Below are 27,807 nucleotides of genomic sequence, written 5' to 3'. Positions count from 1 at the left end.
CCTGAACACGGGCCTTGCAGCTCTTTGATCACTCCATTTCTTCTGACCTTTTCCTGGAGAACTCTTTCTCACCTCCATCCCAGCCTCACCTAATTAAACTCCAGTCATCCTTCACATTGAAATTCAAATATCGCTTCCTCAAGGAAGCTATCTCTCACCTCTGTCAAGTTCAAATCTTCTAATCATTCTCTCATAGGACCAGATACCTCTCCTTTGCTGCACTCATACAGTTGCAATTTTATATTTATTTTTGTGGTTATTTGATTGTTATCTATCTTTCTAGCATATAAATAAAGGAAAGAGAAGAAACCCCTTCCCTACATATCTTTTTTTGTTTTCATAACACATTGTAGGCGGTGATTGATCAGTTACCAGAATAATGAGATTACCAGAATAAAGTGTCTTCCACATAGCCCACTTCTGTTTTGTTTACTATTATTCCCCCTACCCACCCATGCCCTGAAGCTTTCCTCAAGCGTACTGAGGAGCTTAACAACTAATCATTGAATGATTGATAGCAAAGTTGACCAGACTTTAGCTTTTAAATTCCAAAGAATTGCTGATTTCAAGAAGTGCCTAAGAAGTTTTGCAAATAAACATATTGTCCTGCTGTCTGAATGCTCCCTCCTTTTCCTTTGTCTTGCAATTTTACCTTAGTCTCTTTCAAAATCTCAGTAGCAGAATGGATATGATCCTCTGGTCCTTTGAGGTGAGAAGGCTGAAGGAGTCACATTATCTTGCTTTCCTGTTCTTCTCAGCTTCTCTCTCTACATGTCCACTCACCTAAGGGCCCCTTCCTTTTCTGTTTGTCACTGATACAGTCCTTGCTAATATCCCCTCCTCCTTTTCTTTTTTGATCAGTCTCAGTAGCATTTCCAACATCTGTTATGGTTTAGAGGGGACTCTTGTCTGAAAATAGAAGTTCTTTCCAGGCCATGATATAAATTTCAGGTAAAAGCAAATGAATGAATATATAACAAGAAACAACATTTCACAAGGAAGTCGCCCTGGAAGTGGGCTGTTGTAGTAAAAAGAGGTCAGTGCCTGTTACTTAGTCCCCATGGCCTGATCACCCCTGCCCAGTCAGAACTCTCCATCACGTCGTGCGGTTGGCTGTTCCATCTTCAGCAGACTGTGTGGATTACAGTACGTATACTGGCACTTGTTATACAGCAAGTGCAAACAGCTGGGCTTCTTGCTGTTCATCCAGTGCCAAGATATTATTCCTCATAAGACTTTTAAACTGCTTTTGCAGTTAGTAACATCAGTGACTGGGAAATCAAACATTTTATCTAGTGGTTTGTTAACTTAGCGCTATTTTCCAGATGTTTTCTAGAGCTGTTCCTCAGATGTTGATTTGTGGTGGCGTTGATATTTTCTATCTATAGGCTTTTATTATTTTTGAGCAGTGATATTTAATTTCATTAGGGGAAATGTCTTTTCCAAACTCTTTGTTTCTGATGACACACAGTTATTTTGTGCCTCGTGTTAATCTCACAAACTACAGGACTTGGCCTGATTATAGACAGGACTAGACAATAGAAGCTTTAGAAGAACTGCTGCACCAGACTTTCACTGCTATCGAGGCTACCAGATACATAATAGATTATAGGCCCAGGGAATTTTAGGGCCAGGGAGATTATTTACTCAGATCTTCCCTTTATTCACAAAACATAGCTAGATTTCATAGATGCTAAATGGTTTTACTGTGGGCCACACAACTAGTTGTTAGTAAAATCAGAACTAGAACCCAGGTCTTCTAGGTACAGAGGAGAGGAAACCTTTTTTCTATGCTTTTCACCTGGAGGCATATGTGTAAATTTGCTTGTCCCTTTCAGCGGCCCAAGGATGCATTCGTTGGCAAAGAAGTCTCTCCACAGCATTTTGAAAAGACAGGACAAATTCTTGCTGCCAGTCTGCAGGAACCATTATTCTTCCCCAGTGAGCACCCCTGAGTGACCCCATTGCCAGCCTACTTTTCTTACAGGCTGGCATCGAGGTATCACACAGACGCAATGACTCCCGTGCAAAGCTATTTTGCCAAGAACGGTTCCTATTTCTCTACTCTCCAATTTGTCCTTTCTCCCCACAAGCTCTCCCCTACCGCACAAACCCACCAACGACCTCTGAAAGCTTTATGATCATCTGTTTCTCCATCCATCATGAGAGGAAAAGGAGAAGGAATCAAGTTCAGGATGCCATGAGGCAGAAAAGTTTTGAGAGTTTGACAGTAGTTTATAAGTAATGCAGCGTAGATGTTGCCGACAATGGGAAGTATATATGTGAAACACCATCATTAAAAAATGTCTTCTTTGAAAATGAAGGATGACAGCATACAGTCCAAACCCCCAAAAGCTTAACAGAAATTCTCATAAAACTTTAGGTAGGCTTACATTCTATGACGTAAGTTTTAAACTCTGGATCTGGGCCGAAAACATCACCTGCTTTAGGTCTTCAAATAGACACGTAAGAGCTACAGAAAAATACAACTGACCAGCAAAACACTTTAAGATTTGGTTGTAATCTATAGACTGTCAACTTGGGGGTAACTGGTAAAGTAATTTGCTGTCTTTTTTGGTCTGTTTTAATTCGTGATATTTCTCTGCATCTAGCTTTACAGGAGACATTGAAACAGCTGCTGCATTGTAAACCCACAAAGTGAAATAAGCAGTGTCCAGTGAATAACAACAAGGCCCCAGAATTGCTCCTCTAACAACCCTGCTTATTTCCTTTACTGGAATCCTTCCTTGTGCGCTCAACGATGATTCATACATACATCGAGGGCAGTGGGACTTGGGATTCAAAGGCACAATCAGGCAAAACAAAGGAGGCCATAACTTGCTGTTGGGAGTTGGACCAGATGAGTCAACGATAGCAAAGAAGGCCTGGAATATGAGCTTCAAAATCTAAGTCAAAACTCACCCCAAAGAGAATAGACCTGAAGGATCTTATTGGATTCTATTAGCTCTTTTACTGTTTGTCATCCTTTCAGCCTGTACGTATTTAGATTTGTCCTGTAATGGCCACCAATCCAGAACACATTTATGGTCAGTAGACTATGGCTGTCCAGTCTGGCATCACGTTTAAGGTGCTGCTCTCCCCTGGCAGCCAGCCAGACGCCGCTGCTCTTCTGTACAAGGACCTCCTATCCACGTGTCTGACTCACAAGCTCCACCCCCTCCACAGGGCTTTCTCTCGCCTCTTGGCTTTCAATGTTGTTGCCTCCCTGGGGTTTGTGTCCTCACCCTACTCTTTCAGCTCAGTGCTTAATACAGCCTCTCTTGGGGGTTGAGTTTGTTTTCCCTCCAGCCACATTTTCTTCTTTCTCCTTTGTCTTGAAGCATTCACAGACCATTGCAGGGTAAGAATGTCCTTCCCTGCTTGGCTTCACCCTTGAGATTTACCAAACCATATCCTGCCCTTGGAGACAGACTCATTCCACTGAGGTCCAGATATGTTTCAGAAGTAGTGGCAGTGATTAGTGTATTTTCAAAGAAGCTTTCTATTCAAGTTGGTTGACAGTTTGACTATGGAAAGGGAGAGTGAGAGGGTGGGTAAACCTCACCTGTTCATATTATTCAGCTATTCAAAAAAAAAGTATTCCTCGAGTGTTTCAAATGAATTTAATTTGATGATATTAACATGCATTTATATTAAAACATTCTGTATTCATTGGACTATTCAATCAATAGTTCATTTACCTATTAAACTCTTAGCTCCTTAAGAGCACAGACCAAATTTTCATCTCTCTTATTTCCCTTCCTGAATAACCACCGAATTCTTTTTTTTTTTTTTTTGCCACATTCCGCAGCATGTGGGATCTTAGTCCCTCGACCAGGGATCGATCCCATGCCCCTGCAGTGGAAGTGCAGAGTCTTTACCACTGGACTGCTAGGGAAGTCCCCCACTTAAGTTTTTAAGTGACTGAACTGACAGATCCACCAAACCAAGGCCTGCATGTCAGGAAGTGTGAGCTGTAGATCTGTGTACAGATGTCACCACCCGTTTGGAGGACAGTTCCTGTGGATTGTGGACCTGGGAAATCACACTGCGTGGGCATTGTTCCCTCCACCTCCCCACTCAGCCCCAAAACGTTGACATTTTTATTCAGGTGAAATTCCATTAAAACAAATATCAAGTAATGACTTTATCAAGAGGACCAAAACTGGGACCTTTATTTTTATTTTTTAAAAATTTATTTTTTCAAAGTATATTTGATTTACAATGTGTTAATTTTTTTTCCATTATGTTTTTTTTTTTTTAAAAGCGATCTTTCTCAGTTTCTTCCCAAGAGTTACCACTTTTTTTTTTTTTAATTAATAGCTACTTTATTTATTTATTTAGCTGTGTTGGGTCTTCGTTTCGTGCGAGGGCTTTCCCTAGTTGCAGCAAGCAGGGGCCACTCTTCATCACGGTGCGCGGGCCTCTCGCTATCGCGGCCCCTCCCGTTGCGGGCCACACGCTCCAGACGCGCAGACTCAGCAGTTGTGGCTCACGGGCCCAGTTGCTCCGCGGCATGTGGGATCCTCCCAGACCAGGGCTCGAACCCGTGTCCCCTGCATTAGCAGGCAAACTCCCAACCACTGCGCCACCAGGGAAGCCCTCCATTATGTTTTATCATAAGATATTGAATATAGTTCCCTGTGCTATACAGTAGGACCTTGTTGTCTATCCATCCTGTATATAATAGTTTGCATCTGCTAATCCCAAACTCCCAATCCATCCCTCTCCCACCCCCTCCTCCTTGACAACCACAAGTCTGTTCTTTATGTCTAAAACTGGGACCTTTAGTCAGCAAAACAGTCAAACTGGTGTGTGCGTGTGTGTGTTGGCACGAGGCTGGGAAAAAACTAGACTGAGGATGTCATGAAAAGGCAATATTTAGCCTGAGGGGCCTGTGGAAGCAAGAGGGGCTTGTGGTTGCCAAGCCATTTGCCTTCCCTCTTGCGTGGTTTTGTGACTTTGGAAGGAGTGTAGGTGGAGACTTAACAATACTCTGTACATCTCTCTCTACCACTCTGTTCGTCTCCCCTCTAATTTGGATCGTTATCATCTCAGATCTGGATTTTTGTTAGTAGTCTCCTAATGTATGTTTCTGCCTCTGTTCTCCTTCCACTACTCCATCCAATACATCCTTCTCAGATTAATCTCTGCGGCGCATCGGGCTGATTGTGCTAATTGTTTAGTCATAAATGTTTAGTCACATTTATTTCTATTCTGTTTTTTCCCCTAGTTCCGCATTCGACGCCGTCTGGGACCTCCCTCTGATCCAGGTTTTCCACTGGGCTCCCAGTACTCCCTTCTCGTTAAATGGGACTCCCTGTTCCCTCCACACACCAATGCCTCTAGGCTGTTCCATGGCTCCCTGTCCTTCACCACAGCGTTACAATCTTTCCCATCTTTCAGGACATTTAAAAGATGCCTTGTCCCTGAAATCTTCCCTGAACATCCCCTCCGGAAGTGTTAGCTGCCATATCTGTTTTCCCACAGCGTGTTGTGTTTTTCTGTTTCTTGAGATACCTATCACTTTCTACCTTTTGTCATTTTGTGTACCTGAACTGAGTGGTTACGGGCTCTGGGTCAGACAACCTAGATTTTAATGCCAGGTCTGGTCATTTATGTGATCTTTGATACTAACCTTTTTAGTCTTGGGTTCTTCATTGGTAAGTTAACAATAATCATAACTATCTTATAGGTTTGTTGATGAAGATTAAATGAGATAATGACATAATACACTTAACTCGATGCTCAAAAGATAGTAAAAGATCAAAGAATCATTGTTATGTTATTGTGTTTGTTATTATTGTTGTTTTTCTTTTAATTTTTTTTTATTATTGTTGTTTTAATTTCCTTTCTAGACTCTAACTTCATGAGAGTTAAATCTCTCTATATATCAGGCATTAGCAAACTTTTTCTGTAAAAGGTCAGAAAGTCAGTATTTTAGGCTTTGCAGGCAACATATATCTCTGTCACATATTGTTAAATAATAGTAAAAATATGTATATTGGTGTGTGCCCCTAGTTCCCGGCATAATGCAACTAAAACTCTTGTAGTAGTCCAAGTGATAAGAGCACTACAGACAACTTTTGTTCTAATATTTGGTCTTTGACCCCAGTTGCTGACATAGGGCTCCTGAAACCCATGTAACTTCCTGGTGATGGAAATGTCTTTTGTTCTAACGAGGTGATTCTAGGTGGGCTCCTGGATGGTTCCTGGATGGGGGCAGGTCACCAAAAGGATCAAACCATGATAAGAAGCTTAGAATTTTCAGCCCCCCACTCACTTCTCCAGAGAGAGGAGAGGGGCTGGAAATAGAGTTAATAATTGATCATGCCTAGGTGAGGAAACCTCCATAAAATCCCAATGGTATGGGGTTAAGATTGCTTTTAGGTTGGTGAACACGTCCTGTTCACCAATGTTCACGTTGGTGAACATACTGGGAGGGTGACACACCCCAAATGCAAGGAGACAGAAGCTCCTGAGCTCGGGACCCTACCAGACCCTGCCCTGAACTCTTTATCTGGCTGTTTCTCTGTATCATTTGACATATTCTTTAATAAACTGGTAACCTAAAGTGTTTCGCTGAGTTTTGTGATCCATTCTAGCAAAGTAGTTATACCCAAGGAAGGGGCTGTGAGAACCTCTGATTTGTAGCCAACTTGGACAGAAGTTGTGGTTAGCTTGGGGCCCTACTACTTGTGATTGGCATCTGAAGAGGGGGATGGTCTTACGGGACTGAGCGCTTAACCTGTGGGATCGGATGCTATCTTCAGGTAGGCAGTGTCAAAATTGAGTTGAATCGTAGGACACCCTGCTGGTGTCACAGGATTTCTTGATGGGGGAAACACCCTCACATCTAATGTCAGAATTGTTGTGAATGCAGGAGTAGTGTGAGAGTAAAGGAGACTCATAGGAGGAAAAACCCGGGTTTTTCCCCATACACATATTCTTTTCTTTTTTCAACAACCTTTGAAAATGCAAAATTCATCCCTAGCTCACAGGCTGTGCAAAAACGGGCCCCAGGCTGGCAGTAGCTTGCCAACCCCTGCTATACAGTCCCCAGTCCCCAGATCAGTGCTCTGCGGATATAGAAATTCACCAAGTAATGTCTGATTAATTAAATGAGTGATTACATGACCGAGCTCTCTAGGAGTGCCTCTGTCCTTTTTTACCTTTTGCAAATGACTCCATTTTGCTCCCTCCCACCCTACACCGGAATCTAAGTCCTGAATCTTTCCAGCTTGCCTGATCCTTAGAACAAGCTGGATGAACCCCCAAAACATGGAGCCAAGGATGAGTTTTTTCTTCTACACAACTAGGTCTTTCTGGGTCTCTGATCCAATCTAGCGGGGGAGCGGTGTGCAGAGTTAGTGAGGTTCAGTTATTCTGGGGAGAAAAGTGGTGAGAGTATCAGAACTATATTAAATACTGTATTATTGCATTTGGATGGCAGCTATTTATGTTTCTCCATGAATGTGTAAAATCCTCTCTCCCATGCTGATTTTAATTGAATTCTGACAAATCCAACTTTACTGTGGCAAGAGAAAATGAGAATGTTGGTATTAGCATAGCTTTTCCCCCTTGTTAACTGCATTTACATATCATCTCCTTGGATAGCGTACGTTATTTTGCTTTTGTGCATTGATTTTATCACAACGGCATCAATTAGCTCTATTAAGAATCTTTCCACAGATGTACAGGAATGTGAGGGAGAATGAGTGGCTTAACTCTGAGAATTTTTATTACCAACAGTTCAGGCATTGGCCCTGCTTCCCTTTTAAAGCAGTTTTAGAAAATAATTAATATGACATACTAAATTTGAAGCACAGACTATATGTGTTATCTTCACACATTTTTATTTTTTTATTTTTTAGCTATAATAAAAATGAAAGATATTATATTTATTGGTGTCAGATTACAATTATAAAATGATTTAATGGCTGGGACTATAACTTTCAACAAATGGCGAGGAAATGACCCAATTTTCTTTTCTTTTCTTTTTTTGCCAGTGGTAATGGATATGTAAAGATATTGACAACATTGGAATAGCAGAGGAATTGAAAATACTATACATTGATCAATGGGAAACTAGCTAAATTAATTATATTGCATATACACAATAAAATACCATGAAGAAAGCAAACACATATATAGTCTTTGGTTGAACCATATACCATTCTAAGTGCTCTACATTACATATACTATCTCACATAATTTCCCAACAATACTACTACTATCCCATTTTACATATGAGACAAGTTAAGTAACATGCCCAAGATGACACATATATATATATATTTTTTTTTCTATGTCATAACATTGACATTCAGTCCAGTAATCCTCCACTGTAATAGCTCCTTTACTTTGCAGTGAAAATTGATTTGTATATTTTTTGCCTCTGTGTCCTTGTGGGATTTTTTTTTTTTTAATTCAAACATAAAGTCACAAAAATTATAATCATCCTCATCAGTTCACTCAGTCCCATGTAATTAATTTTTTTTTCATCTTGATCTTTTGTTAGCACTTTTATGAATTCATCAGTTTTCCATTAGAGTTCTGAAAATGCTTATTCATTCAGTTCAGCAGTATAGTCAGTTACCAGAAACCTGTACTTGTCAGAGTCTTTTCCATGAATTCCTTGAAGATGAAACCCTTTTATAGGAACATTTTTGCAAAAGCATCAGAGTACACCCAGAACTGTCTGTAAATGACAAAAGACTTAAAAATGACCACGGTTAAAGATTTGATGAAAGTTCATAATAATGCAACTGACAAGGAAATTTAGTTATTTCTGAGATATACATTTTAAAGTAATAACTAGAATTATGACTTATAACATTATACCAGAACATATAAGATTTTTAAGAATTTCATGTAATGTCTGAAACATTTATATTAACATATTTCCATACAAATAACCCTAAGAAATTTTAGTATTAGTTGTTTTTTTGTTTGTTTGTGTTTTTATACTGCAGGTTCTTATTAGTCATCAATTTTGTACACATCAGTGTATACATGTCAATCCCAATCGCCCAATTCATCACACCACCATCCCCACCCCACCACGGTTTTCCCCCCTTGGTGTCCATACGTTTGTTCTCTACATCTGTGTCTCAACTTCTGCCCTGCAAACCAGTTCATCTGTACCATTTTTCTAGGTTCCACATACATGCGTTAATATATGATATTTGTTTTTCTCTTTCTGACTTACTTCACTCTGTATGACAGTCTTTAGATCCATCCACGTCTCAACAAATGACTCAATTTCGTTCCTTTTTATGGCTGAGTAATATTCCATTGTATATATGTACCACATCTTCTTTATCCATTCATCTGTCAATGGGCATTTAGGTTGCTTCCATGACCTGGCTATTGTAAATAGTGCTGCAATGAACATTGGGGTGCATATGTCTTTTTAAATTATGGTTTTCTCTGGGTATATGTCCAGTAGTGGGATTGCTGGGTCATATACTTCTCTCACCTTTAAATACTCAATAATTGTGAGGCTGATTATCATTCTTTATGTTAGGTGAACTCTGTAAATTCACACGTTTGCTGATCAGAGCAATGTTAAGAATACCCATATAAAGTGCATTCCTTAGCCAATTTCATACTTTGAAAGGTAGTGAGATGATTCTTAGCTGAGAAGTACAAAAATGTCCAGTAGATGTTGCTGTTGTACACTGAATTAGCCAGGAGAGCTTAAAGAAATACAAAGTAATACAAAGTAATAATAATTCCACCCACAAATTCGTTATCATAATTGTTTAAGCAACTATTATTGGGAAGACAAATAAGAGAATAAATGGTACATAACTTATTTCTATATAATTTTGAAGATGTTGTCATTTGCAATTTTTGTTTCATATACAGAAAGAAAAATGTCTTAGGAGAAAAGCTAAAAAGTCAATCCTAATTTTTATTTTTTAATAGAATAACCAAAAGGAATATATAAAAATAGAAATTATAGGGAATGCAAAAATATCAGAAATAAAGTGCATGCACAGACTCTAGACAATGCTCTACTTTTTTTTTTTTTAATTTTTATTTATTTATTTATTTATATTTTTGGCTGTGTTGGGTCTTCGTTTCTGTGCGAGGGCTTTCTCTAGTTGCGGCAAGAGGGGGCCACTCTTCATCGCGGTGCACGGGCCTTTCACTGTCGCGGCCTCTCTTGTTGCGGAGCACAGGCTCTAGACGCGCAGGCTCAGTAGTTGTGGCTCACGGGCCTAATTGCTCCGTGGCATGTGGGATCTTCCCAGACCAGGGCTCGAACCCGTGTCCCCTGCATTGGCAGGCAGATACTCAACCACTGCGCCACCAGGGAAGCCCAACAATGCTATACTTTTAACAATATTGAAATTGTTTTTTGTTAATATAACGATTATTAATCTGGAAATTTGGTAAAATTCTGTAACAAGCAAGCTAAGTCTTGAAAGAAAGAAAACCTCAATTTTGATTCTGGTTCAAAATTCCAGCCCTATTCATTTTATTTCTAGGCTTATAGAGTAGCAACAGTTGCCAAAATATCAAGCGTAAACTGTACATTTAATGAACCACACTTTCATTTACCTTTTAGGATTGAGCTGTTGGAAGTTCTGTGATCTGGCTGCTTATGACAATAACCCAGGCTAGTTGAAGAAGGCTAGGAGGCAATAAGATCTTCCTTCTGTTAGTACAGTCACGACAGTCGTTATAGAAAGGTAAGGTTGAAACTACTTGGACTATTTTTCTTTTAACATTAGTTTCCATTTTATGCAACCTATGGGGAAGGAGAGTTATCCAAACTGCAGACTGTGCCCCTTTTCGCTCCTGAGCAGGGACACCCACAATGAGAGTATTAATGCTCTCTGGTACTTCCCTCTCATGGAACAAATTTGCAAGGTCTGGGGCAATGATTCATAGTTCAGGAAAGACACACCTTCCAGAAGCAAAGATGAAGAAAGAAGGATATTATATGTTTAGTCTTTGCTATTTTTATCCTTCTGGTTTTCAGTTAAATTGTGACTTACAATCATTTGGTTATGATGACCCATTAATTCACCACACAGAAGCTCCATTTGAGTCAAAGACTCCTTTTTTCAAACGTAAAAGAACATGAGTCTATATGTTCTTACTCTTTCCCTGCACTATGTTCTGTCATTTTACTAGTATTCAAAGTCTATCCAATAGGCTTGGACTCATCTTGAATAAAAATTTATAATTTCACATGAATAGGTAAGTAGTGGTTAATATTTTCATTATAATGAACACATATAAAGACCAAATTTGTTTTGTTTTTTTCCTGGCCCTTGTTTATAATATACACTAAAAATTACCATTGTACTCAGGCAGTAATTTTTTTTTAACATCTTTATTGGAGTATAATTCCTTTACAATAGTGTGTTAGTTTCTCCTTCATAACAAAGTGAATCAGTTATACATATACATATATCCCCATATCTCTTCCCTCTTGCATCTCCCTCCCTCCCACCCTCCCTATCCCACCCCTCTAGGTGGTCACAAAGCACCAAGCTGATCTCCCTGTGCTATGCGGCTGCTTCCCACTAGCTATCTATTTTACATTTGGTAGTATATATAAGTCCATGCCACTCTCTCACTTCGTCCCAGCTTACCCTTCCCCCTCCCCGTGACCTCAAGTCCATTCTCTAGTAGGTCTGCGTCTTTATTCCCATCCTGCCCCTAGGTTCTTCATAAACATTTTTTTTTTTAAGATTCCATACATATGTGTTAGCATACGGTATGTGTTTTTCTCTTTCTGACTTACTTCATGCTGTATGACAGACTCTAGGTCCATCCACCTCACTACAAATAACTCAATTTTGTTTCCTTTTATGGCTGAGTAATATTCCATTGTATATATGTGCCACATCTTCTTTATCCATCCATCTGTCGATGGACACTTAGGTTGCTTCCATGTCCTGGCTATTGTAAATAGTGCTGCAATGAACATTGTGGTACATGACTCTTTTTGAATTATGGTTTTCTCAGAGTATATGCCCAGTAGTGGGATTGCTGGGTCATATGGTAGTTCTATTTTTAGTTTTTTAAGGAACCTCCATAAAGTTCTCCATAGTGGCTGTATCAATTTACATTCCCACCAACAGTGCAGTAGTATTTTTAAGATTGAGGCTGACCTTATTGGTAGTGAAATATTTGAACATTCTTCTTGTGTCATATGGCAGGAACCTTGTGCCATATAAAAATACCATCTGTATATTTAATCATGCATAATTTCTCTAGCATCTGCCTTTCCCTTCAGAATACAAAAGCCCCAAGAACTGTTTTATATAAAGTGTCTATACAAGTGGGTACTTAAAAATTTTTGTAGAATGAACTAGCAAAAGAATAGGTAAAGATAAAGATTGCTGAATTAAACAAATGCAATATCAGCCAAGGCTAAATTCAATCAGTTCAAAAATAATTTTTGAACTATGAATCAACCAGAAAACTCTTAAAAATGAGTGCTGCAGTCCATCAGTAGATGAAGCCTTAGCATCTTGGTTGTTTCCTATTTTCCAGCTCCTTAATGCCTCTTCCAGAATACAGTTTTCAGCACCGTTTCTTGATTCTGCTGTTTCAAAATGGTTAACTTAACACTTGAATAACAGACAGTTGCAGTATACTTTCTGGTTTCATTTCTAGCCTCTAGTAACCCTAGATATGCCAAGTCCATGAAAATACCAAGTGATTTAATTGATGCCAGTAAGTATTTACTGCACACTCTCTGTGCTTGGTTCTGTGCTATATTCTATACACACCAAGATATTTTATTCCTTTGTCCCTTTGTTAATGGCAGTCTTTCTGCTTTGAATGCCTTTCCCTTCCTTCTTCTCTGGGTAACCACTATTCATTCCTTAAGACTCATCTCAGGCATTACCTACCCCTTAAAGCCTTTCCTGAGCCAAAAGGCTGGGGTCCCATAAGACTATGCATAGCTCTATAACAGAACTCAGCCATTTTATTTTAGTACATATAAACACTATCTCTTTATGTATCCATATGTCCCACTAGACTATGTGCTCCTCAAAGTAAAGCAATCAGAAGAGAACTGGGTCTTATTTCCATCACCAAATATACCAACCAACCTGTATGTGCACCCAAATACTCTGTCTTACTTCCTAGTAGAATGAGTGGACCGCCATTGATTCATTAGGGCCAGTCCATCTACTCGGGTGCTTCCTTTGCACTTGATTTATAGCTTGTCTAGTTATAGAATTTGTTTGGAAATTTTTTCAATTATTAGAAATTTTGAAGGCATTGCTCCATTGTCTTTTTGTTTCCAGTATTGCTGAGAAATCCAAACCTTTCCTACCATCCCTTTTAAAACTCCATATTACATAAAATTTTAATATCTACAGTGATACAATGATATAGTGAATCCCTACCTACTATTATTCCGTTTCCACAATTATCCATTCATAGCCAATCATGTTGGATCTAGTTTTTCCCTCCTCCACAGTTGCCTTTTTTTCTCTTTACTTATTTTGGTTTCCAGTTTCTGCGGCAGAGCCTTTCTTCTTTGGGCTTGTAATCCCTTGGCTCTCTGCTCAAGAAAGCGTGAGACTAAAAAACTGATTCACACCCTGAGCCTGTGGGAAGGACTTTTCAACTCTGAGCTTCACTGAATCGTAATCTGGGTGGGCCATTTATATAGGGGAAACTCTGAGGTCAGTGCCTTTAAGTCTTGCTTTTAGGCGGATCAGCGTCTGTGGAAAGGAGCCTCAGTTTCTTTTCTGGAAGGTAAATGTCTGGCTGCCAGCATGTTGGGAGTTGTACTGGGGAAGAAGGCTAGAGGTGTCTGCATTCAGCAATTCACTGGCCATATGGTCTCCTGGCATTCCTCCTCTGTTTTTCCTAGGTTGGAGTAAAGGGACCTGGGATTTTTACTGTTTCTCAAACGGCTTTTGCCTACACCCCCTTATTTAGGAACTCTTCTTCACACTGTGCTTCAGATTTTTCTAGCATTGCCAATTTCTGATCCTTTTGAGGCTGTGGTGCAAATTTTGTTGATTTTGAACTTTCCTTGCTGCCAGCTTGGGATCTGAGTTTCTTGGGGATGCTAAATCAGTCATCACACATCCATCCGCTTTCCACCTTTCAAAATTTTGTTGCTCTTGTTTCCTCTACTGCTTTCGCCACACTTGTAGGTTTAGAACAAAACTCATTGATTATACATTCACACAGGGTTTGGGGAGGGAAAAAAATAGATGTCTGTGTTCACATCATCTTAACCTGGAAGGGGCCCCCACCCCTTTCTTTTAAAACTTAAAATCCCACAACCATTGTTTAATATAAAGGTGAACCCTGTTCCTTGTGGCTGGCTTCTCTGTGAGATTTCTGGTGACTGCTGCATGCACCAGGGCCTCTGAGCTTTTTGGCTTTTCAATGATGGGGTCAGCTGCTAGCAGGGAGGGTCTGGCCCTGCTAGATGAGGGTGTCTTTGATTTCCTTCCCGAAGCCCCATCCATGTATTTCTGGTAACTGGCCACCAGGGCTTTGGAGACGGGCTAGCAGGTTGCAGAAATGTGGGCCACCCTTCACACGGGCACGGATGTCCACACAGGGGAGCGCGCTCTGCACAGGAACAGAACGGGTTCCAGGAGCATGCATTGCGGAGCAAGCGGCTCAGTCATCTCCAGGGGCCACTGTTCACCTTGTTGAAACAGTCAGCCCTTTGCGCTGCGCCAGGGCTGTGGTCACCTGCCTGCTTCCCGAGACCTGCACAGACTGCCGCGGACCCTTGGGCAGCATGGCTGCTGGCACAGACAAGAGCTCCTCCACATGCGGCTCCACAGCTGGAAGAGGAAGCATCTCTTCTTGAAAATACCTGTTTCGCTGGAATTGTGCAATACCAACACTGGCATGTTTTTGTTTTTTCCTTACTTCACTGGCCACCCAATCAAAAGCAATCATATGGAATGTTTGGAGTTTTGTTTTTGTTCTTTTCTTTTGGGGTGTTTTCTAAACACCAGGACCTAAGATAATGGCAAACAATTAAGGAACAAAACAGACAACTTTCTGTCCTCACAGAGCATGTGTTTCCCTTTTTCTTTGCTGGGCTCTTATCCTTTTTCTGTCTGCTAAGTTATGTAGGGCCCCAAGGTTTTGTCCTTAGATTTTTTTTCTGTACTTTCTAAGTTACACCGTTCAGTTCCACTGCTTTAAAAACATCTATAAAATGAGAAGTCCAAATCTCATATAACACTGCCTACTCTACATTCTCAGTTGATATCTGTAGTGGGCTAAATGGTGGCCCTAAAAAAGATATGTTTATTTTTAATCCTCAAAATCTGTGACTGCTATTTTATTTGGAAAAAGTGTCTTTGTAGGTTTAATTAAAGATGTTGCAATGAGGAGATCATCCTGGATTAACCATATAGAACCTAAATCCAATGACAAGTATCCTTATAAGAGACACACAGAGGAGATGATAGACACAGAAGAAAAAGCAACGTGAAGATGGAGGCAGAGACTAGCGTGATGTGACTACCGGTCAAGGAATGCCAAGGAATGCTGGCCATCACCAGAAGTTGGAAGAGACAAGGACCATCTTTAATTAAATCTAAGTGTATAAATATATAAGTATATAAATATGTGTTTAATTATAACTAAACTACTAAATAATTAATTTCAGGAAGTTTTCAGGATATAAGATCAATATACAAAAATCAATTATATTTCTATATCCTAGAAATAAATATTCTGAAAATGATACTAAGGAAACAATTCCATTTATGATAGCATGAAAAAGAATAAAATACTTGGGTATACTTTTTTTTTTTAAGGAGTTGATTTCTTTTTTTTTTTTTAATTTATTTATTTGTTTTTGGCTGCCTTGGGTCTTCGTTGCTGTGCACGGGCTTTCTCTAGTTGCGGTGGGCAGGGGCTGCTCTTCGTTGCAGTGTGCAGGCTCCAGTAGTTGTGGCTTAGCAGGCTCTAGAGCGCAGGCTCAGTAGTTGTGGCGCACAGGCTTAGCTGCTCCACGGCATGTGGGATCTGCCTGGACCAGGACTCGAACCCGTGTCCCCTGCATTGGCAGGTGGATTCTTAACGACTGCACCACCACGGAAACCTTGGGTATACTTTTAACAAAAGAAGTGCAAGTCATGTACACTGAAAACTACTAAACATTATTGAAAGACAGAAGATTTAAAATAAATAGAAACACATCCCATGTTCATGGGTTGGAAGACAATATTTTTAAGATGGCATTATTCCCCAAATTGTTCTTAAATTCATACAGAGTTAAGAGAATCCTAAATCAAATGAGAATCCTAGCTGTTTTTTGGCAAAAATTGACAGGCTGATCTTAAAATTCATATGGAAATGCAAGGGAGCCTGAATAGCCAAAACAAACTTTAAAAGAAGAATGATGCTGGAGGACTCACGTTTCTTGATTTCAAAACTTACTGTGAAGCTACAATAATCTAGATGGTATGGCACTGGCATAAGGGTAGACATACACATCAGTGGAATAGAATTGAGGGTCTGGAAATAAACCCTTACATTTATGGTCATTTGATTTTTGCCAAGGTTACCAAGACCATTCAATGGGAAAAGAATAGTATTTCCAACAAATGCTGTTAAGGCAACTAGATATCCACATGGAAAAGAATAGAATTGGACCTCTGTCTCTCACCGTAAATAAATGGTAACTAAGAATGGAATACTGAGATGTAAGAGCTTAAATGATAAAACTCGTAGAAGAAAACATAGGAATAAATTTTCATGGCCTTGGGTTAAACAGCACACAAACGACAAAAAAAAAAGTAGATAAATTGTACTTCATTAAAATTTAAAACTTTTGTGCTTCAAAGGACACCATCAAGAAAGTGAAAAGACAACCCATGGAATGGTAGAAAATATGTGCAAAACATATATCTGATAAGAGATTTGTATTCAGAATATATAAAGAACAACTCAGTAATAAAAAGACAAATAACAATTTTAAAATGGGCAATGAATAGACATTGTGCTATGTAAAATGATGGCCCTCCCAAATCTGCCCATATCCTAATCCCCAGAACCTGTGAATACACTAAAAAATGTTGAATTGTACACTTTAAAAGGGTAAATTATACAGTACGTGAATTTGATCTCAGTAAAGTCTTTTTCTTTTTAAAGAAATAGTTCAATGAGTTCCCATGTATTCTTTACCCAATTTCATCAATTGTTTACATTTTTCTTCATTTACTTTTTCATATTCTTTCTCTATATATATATATCTTTTCTGAAACCATTTGGAAATCATTTGGGATGACTGTGGAATACTACTCAGCAATAAAAAATTAACATGCATGAATCTCATAATAATTATGCAGAGTGAAAGAAGCCAGAAAAAGAAGAGTATGTACTGGATGTTTCCATTTACATAAAACTATGGAAAATGCAAATCAACAGGGGCAGAGAGCAGATCTGTTGTTGTCTGAGGGATAGAGTGGGAGGCTGAGAGGAACAAGAGAGAGGGATTACAAATAATTATCTTGATTGTGGTGATAATTTCAAGAATGTATAAATAAATAAAAATTTATCAAACTGTATACTTTAAATATGTACAGTTTATTGCATGTCAACTGTACCTTAATAAAGCTGTTTGAAACTTTTCAAGTTGTACACTTTATAAATATAAGCAGTTTATTGTAAGTCAATCATATCTCAAGAAAGTTGTTAAAAGTGTCAGAAAACAAACGAAAATTGAAACAATACTTTAAAATCATAAGCAAAGGGCTAATTTCCTTAATATAAAATCTCCACCAAATCAATAAAAAAATAACAAAAAACACAATTGAAAAGTGAGTAAATGATATGATCAGATCATGAAAAACAAAATATAATTGGCTCTTAAACCTAGACGGTACTCAACCTCACTCATAAAAAGAAAAATTCAAATTAAAGCATCACTGACACTGCTTTTCCATTCTTAATGGGGCAGATAGCAACAAATTTCATAAAACACTATGTTGACATGAGTTTGGGGAAACAGGTAGTCTCCCACATAGATGGTAAGTGTATGGACTGCTGCAACATCAAAGAAGGATACTTTGATAATATGTATTTAACTGCTGTATCCTTCCAGGTGGTAATTCCACTTCTCGGAATTTTTCCTACAGATATACTTGTGTAAGTGCAAAATGACCTATGTTCAATGTTATTCATTAAAGCCTTATTTGTTGTCAGGAATGTCCTGGCGGTCCAGTGGTTAGGACTCTGTGCTTTCACTGCAGAAGGCCTGGGTTTATCCCTGGTCAGGGAACTAAGATCCCACAAGCTGCGTGGCCCGTCCAAAAAAAAAGAAAAGCTTTATTTGTTGCTGTTAAAGACTGGCAATAATGTAAATGCCTGTGCATAGGAGATTGGTGAAATTATTATAGTTTAACTGTTGAATGTAGTGCTGTGTATTGGTAAAAAAAAGAATGAGAAAGCTCTTTATATGTTGGAATGAGAAAATCTTATCTGAAGTGAAAAGAACAAGGTGCAGAACAGTGTATATGGTGTGCTGCCATATGGATTTAAAATAAGTCTACAAATGCATATTTGCACAATACACATAAGACTGTACAAGTACATATTTGCCTCTGGGGAGTGGTTTAAAGAAAGGTTTGGGAATAAGACTTTTCCCTACCTCTCTTTTATAAGGTTTGAATTTTAGATTATTTTAATATATTTCCTACATTTGAAAAAAAATCTCTCGATTGTTGATACTAATAAGCCCCTCTGGGGCTGCCAAGGTTTTCACTCATAAACAAATTCATTTTGTTTTCCCCCCAGTATTTAAAAAATAAGTTTATTTTTAATCCAACATTTCTGGGTGCTTTGTAGGAGAAACTTATTTCATATTTTCAGGTTACATAGTTCATGATATTTCTAGATATTGAAGTCCTCATTATTTCTTACCGTATTTCTGGAGGTGGAACCTGGGTGAAAAAGGTCTGAACATTTTTTTTTTTTTTTAACCCTTTGGAAGAATATTGCCAAATTGCTCCTTGAAAGAGTATACCAATTTACATTCTCACCTGTAGTTAATGGATGTGCCCCTTTTCTTGAACTCTCATTGGCACTTGTGCAATCATTTTCTAAATTCCAGTTTTATGGGCTACACTCATATCTCATTATTTTAATTTTCATGTTCTAAATTGTGATGAGTTTGAACACTTTTTCAAAGTTATATTGGTCACTTGAATTCTTTTTTTTAAACCTTTTTTGCTTTTTTAATTAAATAAGTAATACATTGATTTCATTTTCACAGTATATGATTCAAACTATATGGAAATATACAAATATATGTTAGTATATGGTGTTAGGTAAAGAATCTAACTGTATTTTTCCACAGTTAACAAACTTTTTAAGCTGCCATTCATTAAAAATCTACTCTTTCTGTATTGATTACAAAAGTGCTTCACTAATTCTAAATTCTCAGATGTATCACAGAATTTAGAATCTGTTTCATTAACCTGTCTGTCTAGTATCAGGCCAGAAATACATTGTCTAGTTATTTTTGCCTAAGAGTTGTAAATCCATTCTTTACTCTTTTGCTGCCTAATTCTGGAACTGGAAATTTAAATCTAATTACATTAAATTTATAAATGAAATTTAGGAGATTTGAAATTTAACAACATTCATTCATCTTGTCTGAGAACAAGTTATTTTACTCCATTCACTTACCACTACTTTTATATTCCCCAGTAAAATTTTGTATTTTTCTTTATGTCAGCACTGCATATTTCTTGTTAAGCTTACTCCAAGGTATTTGGAATTTATAGCCGCTTACTCAGTGATTAGATTACTTTATGGTGCTCTTTCGACTTTGTGTCATATTATATCAGCATCCCTCAGTTCCCCTGCCGTCAGAGTAGTTGATGGGAGGTTCGAATGCCATAGGTCTGATGGATAATATTTATTCTCCTTGGGCTTGAATTGACCACCTCTTAGTCTCCATTTATGGCCTGTAGAGAGTTTACAGTGACCCTCTGCTGGAGAAGGACCAGCATCTGTAGTAGCTCTCCTTCATTTACATAAACAGCTAACTGGTTGGCTGCCAGCTTTTTAGTGCCACCCCACAGAGAGCTCACCACTTGTGCTCCTGATCCTTGCTTGGATATCTGATTCCAGGCACTTCCTTCCTCACAGGGCTTATCCCCACCCAGGGCCCCCTGAACAGCCCTAGAAGAAAGTCAATTGCTTGTTTCCATTTGACCCCAGAGAATCGTTCCTATATTGATTAAAAAACTATTTGGGATCACAGAACATACAAATGAGCCTGGCTCTCAATCAGAAAATTTAAAAAAGAAAGAGAAAAACAAAGATAATAGCCCTTTTCTATTGAAACTCTCTATACCATCCACTTTCCAAGTGTTTTTTTAAAAAGTAAAATAAAATCTTTTATTTAAAAAATTTTCTTTTCCATTTCTTTCCATTAAAGAATTGTGGTAAAATACACATAACAAAACTTACCATCTTAAACATTTTAAAGTGTACAGTTCAATAGTGCTAAGTACATGTACATTGTTGTGCAGCAAATCCCCAGAACTTTTTCATCTTGCAAAACTGAAACTCTATACTCATTAAAAAACAGCTACCCACTTCCCCCTCCCTCCAGCCCCTGGCAACCACCATTCTGCTTTGTTTCTCTGAGTGTGACTACTCTTGACACCTCATGTAAGTGAAATCAGACAGTATTTGTTTTTTTGGAACTGAGTTATTTCATTTAGCAGAACGTCCTCAAGGTTCATCTGTGTTGTAGCATGTATCAGAATCTCCTTCCTTTTTTTTTTGCCACGCCGCGGGCATGCATGATCTTAGTTCCCTGACCAGGGATCGAACCTGTGCTCCCTGCAGTGGAGGAAGCTTCAAGTCTTAACCACTGGACAGCCAGGGAAGTCCCTCTCCTTCCTTTTTAAGACTGAATAATATACTACTGCATGTATATATCATATTTTGTTTATCCGTTCCACCGTTGATGGACATTTGGATTGCTTCTACTTTTTGGCTATTGCTATGAACATGGGTGTATATACCAATTTCTCTGTGAGACACGTGCTTTCAATTACTTTCTTTTTTTAAAAAATTATATTGAAGCATAGTTGATTTATAATATTGTGTTAATTTCTGCTGTATAGCAAAGTGACTCAGTTATATGTATATATATATTTTTCCATATTCTTTTCCATTAAGGTTTATGACAGGATATTGAATATAGTTCCCTGTGCTATACAGTAGGACCTTGTTGTTTATCCAACCTATATTCAGTTACTTTCTAAGTGTTTTACTAGATTTATGTCATTTAATCCTTACTACAACTTTATCAATCAGGTATTACTAATATCCCAGTTTTACTGATGTGAATACTGAGGCACGTAGAGGCTAAGTAGATAGCTAAGTAGTGGTAATTCTAGAACTCCCATTTTTAATACCCCACTATACTGTTTTGCAAAAGAGACATCTAGGTATCTTGCACCAAGAAATGGAAAATAGAAATAAATACTATGTTTGCACTGGCTATTTATAAAGTAAGAAGTGGATATTAATTTTTATTTTTCATCATATTCCAAGAACAATACAGTACAAATAATATTCAGGTTATTTCTATTCCAACTGAATAACTTAGAAAGTTGAGAGCTATCCAGATAATTCAGGAAAACATCCTGATTTTGAGTCATCCATCCAATTACTCAGATAATTGCTTTGATATGAATAACCTAATAAGGTTATTTCTTTTTTAAAAAATTTATTTATTTTATTTATTTACCTTTGGCTGCTTTGGGTCTTCATTGCTGTGCGCAGGCTTTCTCTGGTTGTGGTGAGCGGGGGCTACTCTTCGTTGCGGTGCGCGGGCTTCTCACTGCGGTGGCCTCTCCTGCTGCAGAGCATGGGCTCCAGGAGCATGGGCCTCAGCAGTCGTGGCTTGTGAGCTCTGGAGCACAGGCTCAGCAGTTGTGGCGCGTGGGCTCAGCCGCTCCGCGGCACGTGGGATCCTCCCGGACCAGGGCTCGAACCTGTGCCCCCTGCATTGGCAGGCGGATTCCCAACCACTCGCCACCAGGGAAGCCCAAGATTATTTCTTATTTTCAAAATTAAACAAGCTCTCAACTTCCTGTCTGTGTAAACACAGCCATAATGAGATAGATATGATGAAAATTAAAGAAGGAAAAGGGATGAGTGGTCTGTGAAAATCTCATGAACTGGCTCCTTGTTTAAACTGTTAGGATCGATAAGCAGTACTTTGAAGGTATATCTTATACTAAAATATCCTATATAATGATTTGAAATATTACTCTAGAAAGCAAAAATGAGCCTGAACACCAGATTTTTCATAGTTAAACAGGCAGTGTGGAGTAGGGAAAAACTGGTGATGGAGTCATCCCATGATCTGCATTCCTGTGTCATTGGTTTGATGACGTCTTAACTTACTTACATATATTCCCTATATACTTTTGCAGTATAAATTCCAAAATCTCATGAGAAATGTAAAAATATGTTCTGGGGAATTTTTTTTTGAATGAGTTGTCTATAAAGTGTATGCGGAGGTGTATTGCATATATATTAATATTTTTTCTTTTTCATTTTTTTCAACTTAGCTGCACATTAAAATTATCCACCTTGTTTCGTGATCCAAACACTGCTATATTCTCAGGATCAAGAATAAATATGTTTTATTTCCTGCCCTCCAAATTAAATTATTTGAGTTGTTTTTCTAAGCTATACTGTATTTCACTTCCTTTTAGTTTTTTTTTTTTTACCACCAGACATTTTTTCAATTGCTGTAAAATTTATACCTAGCAAATACATTTCTTTAAAAAAATGTAAAGTCCTTTCTAGAAATATAAATCACTGAATACTTTTTTCACAAAATCATCCTCAAGATAGATGGAAAATGTCTCGCTAAGTCCGATGAGTTTTGGTTGTACAGTGATATATGCCACAGTGGAGAAAGAAAATATTGTAGGAAATTTAAAAATTGGCCTCAATTTAAAAATAAGAAAAGCGATATCATACTGTGGAGGGAAATACAGAGATTAGAGCTGAAGTTTTCATGATTATTACTCTACTTTGGTCATATTTATATGATGGGATTTTAGGGTGAAAGTATTTGTATCTCATCATAGGGATGTAGGTGATAATATTGTAATAAGGTTAATAGTCAGGCTTCTTCTGGCTACGTGACAGAAACCCAACTCAAATTTGTTGAGATATAAACGTGATTTTAATTGCTCACTGAATCCTAGACAGGGCTGAGCAGACAAAACTGGGGCCTGGGCCTTAAAACCAGCTGGAATCAGGGCTTCCACGGCTGCCACTAACTCCGTCTCTTTCTCTGAAAGTCTGCTTCTCTCTCTTTCCCTGTAGACCAGATTCCTCCACATGGCAGGAAGCACAGCCCACTGAAAACTTCCTAAACTTTCCACCATTAACCACTGTAGCAGACGCTGTTGCTGTCTTGGCCGTGTCTCCTTGGCCCATCTATGAGGTCATCTACAGTTGGGGAATTGCTCCCCTACCTGTCGCAGGCTTCCTACCTCTAGCATCTGCATCATTCTGCCTGAGGACAGCGGCTGGGGGAGCGGGTTGGGACAGCAGGTAGGGCAGGCCAGAAGTGCCAGTTGGTTAATATGCCCAGGAGTAATCTTCAGCCAAAGAGGGGTGGGAATTGGTGCATAAATACCTTACTTTCCTCATTCTTTGGGAGGACAATTCTAAGTTTTGTTTTATAGGCCTCTCAGAGGGTTCCCAGCAGGACTCAACACCTTTTATTATTGCTTTCTTCCTTTCCCTGTCTCACTTCACACTCTCTTACCATGCTTCCTGGGATCTCTCCCAGATAGACTACTTGTACCCAAATCCTTGATTCAGAATCTTTTTTAGGGGGATTCAGACTGAGACAACTACCAGAGAGTAACTGATTTAGGTTTCCTTTGCGACCCAGTGCAAAAATCATAGATTTAATTCTTAGTTTGGCCCATTCTGGGTCAAGTGCTTACCCATGGGCCAGTCAGTAGTAGCCATGGGGACAGGGACATGGTAGCTGTCACATGGGTAGACTAGGAGATAAAGTGCTCAGAGTCAAGGCTAAAGTGAGTGGAGAGAAAGAGCAGATCTAAGATACAGGAGAATATTATTTATACAAGATAGGATATATGTTGGGATGATGCCTTGGTTGGATATATAAAACAATAGATCTTTACCCATGATGTAGTTAATAGCATGTTTTATAAAATGTTTGTTCTGAACCAATTTTGGCGGGGGGTAGCTTTGTTTTAAAATAATTTCAGACTTACAAAAAAATTATAAGAATAGTATGAGGAACTGTCAAATACCTATTGCCCAGATTTACCGATAGTTTATATTTTGTCCTATTTCTTTTAAATTTTTTCTTTTCTTTTTTAAATTGAGGTATAATTGACATACAACATTATATTAGTTTTCATAATGATTTTATATTTGTATATGTCCCATTTGTTTTTATAATATTCTCTACTTATGTATACATACATACATATATATAACCACATATATGTTTTTATATGTATAGATATATACACTCTATGTATGTATGTATGTGTAAAAATATATATTTTTTCTCTGAACCATTTGAGAGTGTGTTAGAGATATCATGCCTCTCTGCCCTTAAATACTTCAGTGTGTTTTGTTAAGCACAAAGAATTCTCTTACATAATTTAAGTGCAGTCATAAACTCAGGAAATTTATTATCGATTTTATACTATTATCTAATCTATAGTCCATATTCGAATTTTAGCAGTTAATTCAATAGTATCCTTTATAGCTATTTTCCCCCTAGTGTAAGATCCAATCAGGGAGCATACACTGCGTTTAACTGTCAAGTCTCTTTACTCTCCTTTAATCTGCAACAGTTTCATCAACATTTCATTTTCATCGACCTTGTTATTTTTGAAGAGTACAATCCAGGTGTTTTAAAGAATGTCCTTCACTTATAAAACCAATATATTTTGTTTTATTTATTTTTTAAATTAATTAATTTATTTTTGGCTGCGTTGGGTCTTCATTGTTGCGCGGGCTTTCTCTAGTTGCGGTGAGCAGGGGCTGCTCTTCGTTGCAGTGCGTGGGCTTCTCATTGTGGTGGCTTCTCTTTGTTTTGGAGCACTGGCTCTAGGCGCGTGGGCTTCAGTAGTTGTGGCACATGGGCTCAGTTGCTCTGCAGCATGTGGGATCTTCCCAGATCAGGGCTCCAACCCGTGTCCCCTGCATTGGGAGGTGGATTCTTAGCCACTGCGCCACCAGGGAAGTCCAAAACCAATATATTTTAAACTAGTGGGTATGTGGGAAATGGAGAGAGAGATAGCAGCGAGCCGGGGCTCCTCAGATAGACCTGACAGTCTTCTCATTATCTCTGAAGTGGTTTCCATTCTACCTTATATATAGCTCTGGATAGATTAAACATGAGAGAGAATATTCATTGATTTAAGCTAGACAATGAAGTATTATTGGAACATGTGGATGTAATCAAAGTGTCAGTGATGAATTCTTTAAATCATTCTTTTTTTCTTTTTTTAAAATAATACTGTTCAAAGGTGGTCTCTAACCAAAACTTCTACACGGAGAGTGGATATGTGGAATATATCATAGAAATTTATAGCTGAGTGGAGCTAGATATATTACTTAGTGCATTTTACAGAATAAGAACTTCAGGTTTACTGAGCTTAAGAAATTTGACTATGTTGGTCAGTGGAAAGCCAAGATCAGATCCCACATCATCCTGATTCCTTGCCCAGTGCTCTTTTTCACTCTGTCCCAAGTGATAAAAACTATGGTACTCACTGCAGTTGTCATCTTGAATCCCATTTGTGATTTGCTGATAATCCAATTTTCAGTGTATTCAATTCATCTTTTTATTAAAAAAAAACAGATGAAGCTTTACCAGGAAAGTTCTCACTTTAAGGGCTACTACTTAAAAAGCATTTCTAAAATAAGCAGCTATTTTGTACCTCAAAACATTCATTCTGCCAATAGAAATGTTTCTATAACCAAATGAACAACTATTTTGATACATTAATTTATGATGTTTAAACTCGTATATTTTGGTTTTGTTTTTAAGAAGAAAATGGAGTCTCCATTAATTGTTCTAATTTAAGAGCAATGTACTCCAAAGGAATGCAGATCCATTCCTCTCGTTAGTGACAAAAATTGAATATAGAGCTCTCCCTTCAACAGGGAGAAATGGTTGAAAGCCAGTCTGGTGTAGTGGGAAGAGCACGAACCCTAATCAGCCAAATGGAGTTTCAAAGTCTGAGCAGTCAATACTAGCAGTGTGGCTTGGGCAAATTCAGTAATTTTTCTGAGCTTCAGATTCCTCATCTGTGTAATGGGGAAAATAATATCAATTATTTGACTCTCTGGTACTGTAAGCACATACTCTCCAGGATGACAGAAATGTATCTTAAAGTGTTTGACATGGCGGAAGTGCTCAATTGTGATTAGTTTCAACTGGGTAATTGCCCAAGTGCTGTACTATGAGTAGGTACTAAGGAGCGTCCTTATAGGGTGAGGAAGCTGGTCCTACCAGCTGGTGCTAAAAATAATTCAAGACTGTCATGAACAGTCCATAGAGTTCTCCCCTGAACTTGCTTTGCCCCAGGTTCGGGGTTAACAGTTAGCACAGTATTATCCTTTTCTGTCCCACTTTTCTGGCAGGTTAGTTGCATTAAAAAACAAAACAAAACTTCTTTCATTCTTCAAAGCTACTCCAGATTTTTATTTTCACCAGGTTTTACCAGCATAAAAATGTTTTGGGGGTCCTTATGGTAGGGCTTGTTCTGCATTCTCTTTGAGTGGCCATTGCTGTATTTATGTATTCCTTTCTCAGTTGAAAATATGACCCAGCAATCCCCTGGAGGTCCAGTGGTCTGGACTCGGTGCTTTCACTGCCGTGGCCGGGGCTCAATCCCTGGTTGGGAACTAAGATCCTGCGGGGCGGCCAAAAAAAAAAAAAAGTATATATATATTTTAATATATATATGCATACATATAAATTTCAAGCATAGAGTTGCTTGAAATTTTAAAGAAACTCTGTGTTTTTTGTTTTTCTATTAGTTTTCTCATCTCTAAAGCAAATTGGTAAAATAAATTTCATTGTCTTTCATAGGAATATTTTAAAATATTGTTTAAAGTCAGTAATGCCAGGTTAGGCATGAATTACAAGGGTCTGAAAAAGGGACCTATAATGGAAACTGCAACTCAACCATATAATGATGGTATTGCAAATATGAGGCTGAAACAGACACAGTCACCTCTTGAATGGATTTCTCTCCTTTCAAGTCCCATGGAATTGCTCCTCTCTACTCTTCTCTTCCTGTTTGAACAGAAAAGATACCAAGAGTATTACCAATATCTGTATGAATCAGTGCTTTTGAGCTTGACAATTTTCTTGGAAAAACATTTTAAAAGCAATTTGCCTAGCACATGAAGATTATAAAATGGCTAATTTGAGAGGAACAGGGGAGGTCACAGGTCCAGCTCCCACCTGTAGCAGGCATTCCCTCTACAGTCTAACAGATGGCCAACCAGGCTCTTTATCATTCAAAATGATAAAATAAATCATTTTAAGGAAAACGGTGAATTCTTTTAAATTGGGTTCCACAATCCTTTCCACCTCATTTTTTATCATTGTCTTCCAGACACAGAAAATACAAAATGAAAGCAAACTAGAATCCTGTGTTTAAAAAATCTGTATCTATACAATAGAAAGAAGACATTCTTTTTTATTGCATTAATTTTTATTCTTTATTCTGCTGGTGCATAAACATACATAACACACGCCAATAAAGAATATAT

General features: G+C 38.2%; 1 protein-coding gene across 6 annotated transcripts in view; it reads left to right on the top strand.

The window, feature by feature from the left end:
• LOC309627322 (uncharacterized protein) overlaps positions 1–27,807 on the top strand; it is a 92,066-nt gene that overhangs the window by 24,453 nt on the left and 39,806 nt on the right. For 2 of the 6 annotated variants that reach the window (XR_014243672.1, XR_014243673.1), the window contains one exon: positions 10,580–10,703. The exons of 1 other annotated variant lie outside the window; for it this stretch is intronic. Coding sequence is in view for 3 of the 5 variants with exons in the window: in XM_082389188.1 (XP_082245314.1) it covers positions 1,839–1,959 (121 nt within the window). In the remaining 2 variants the exon portion in view is untranslated. 3 more of the 6 variants (XM_082389189.1, XM_082389192.1, XM_082389188.1) reach the window with 3 other exon arrangements.

This window comes from Balaenoptera borealis (genome assembly GCF_965194805.1).
Source record: "Balaenoptera borealis genome assembly, chromosome: 4".
NCBI classification, from domain to species: Eukaryota; Metazoa; Chordata; class Mammalia; order Artiodactyla; family Balaenopteridae; genus Balaenoptera; species Balaenoptera borealis.
This window is presented reverse-complemented; position numbering and strand designations above follow the sequence as displayed.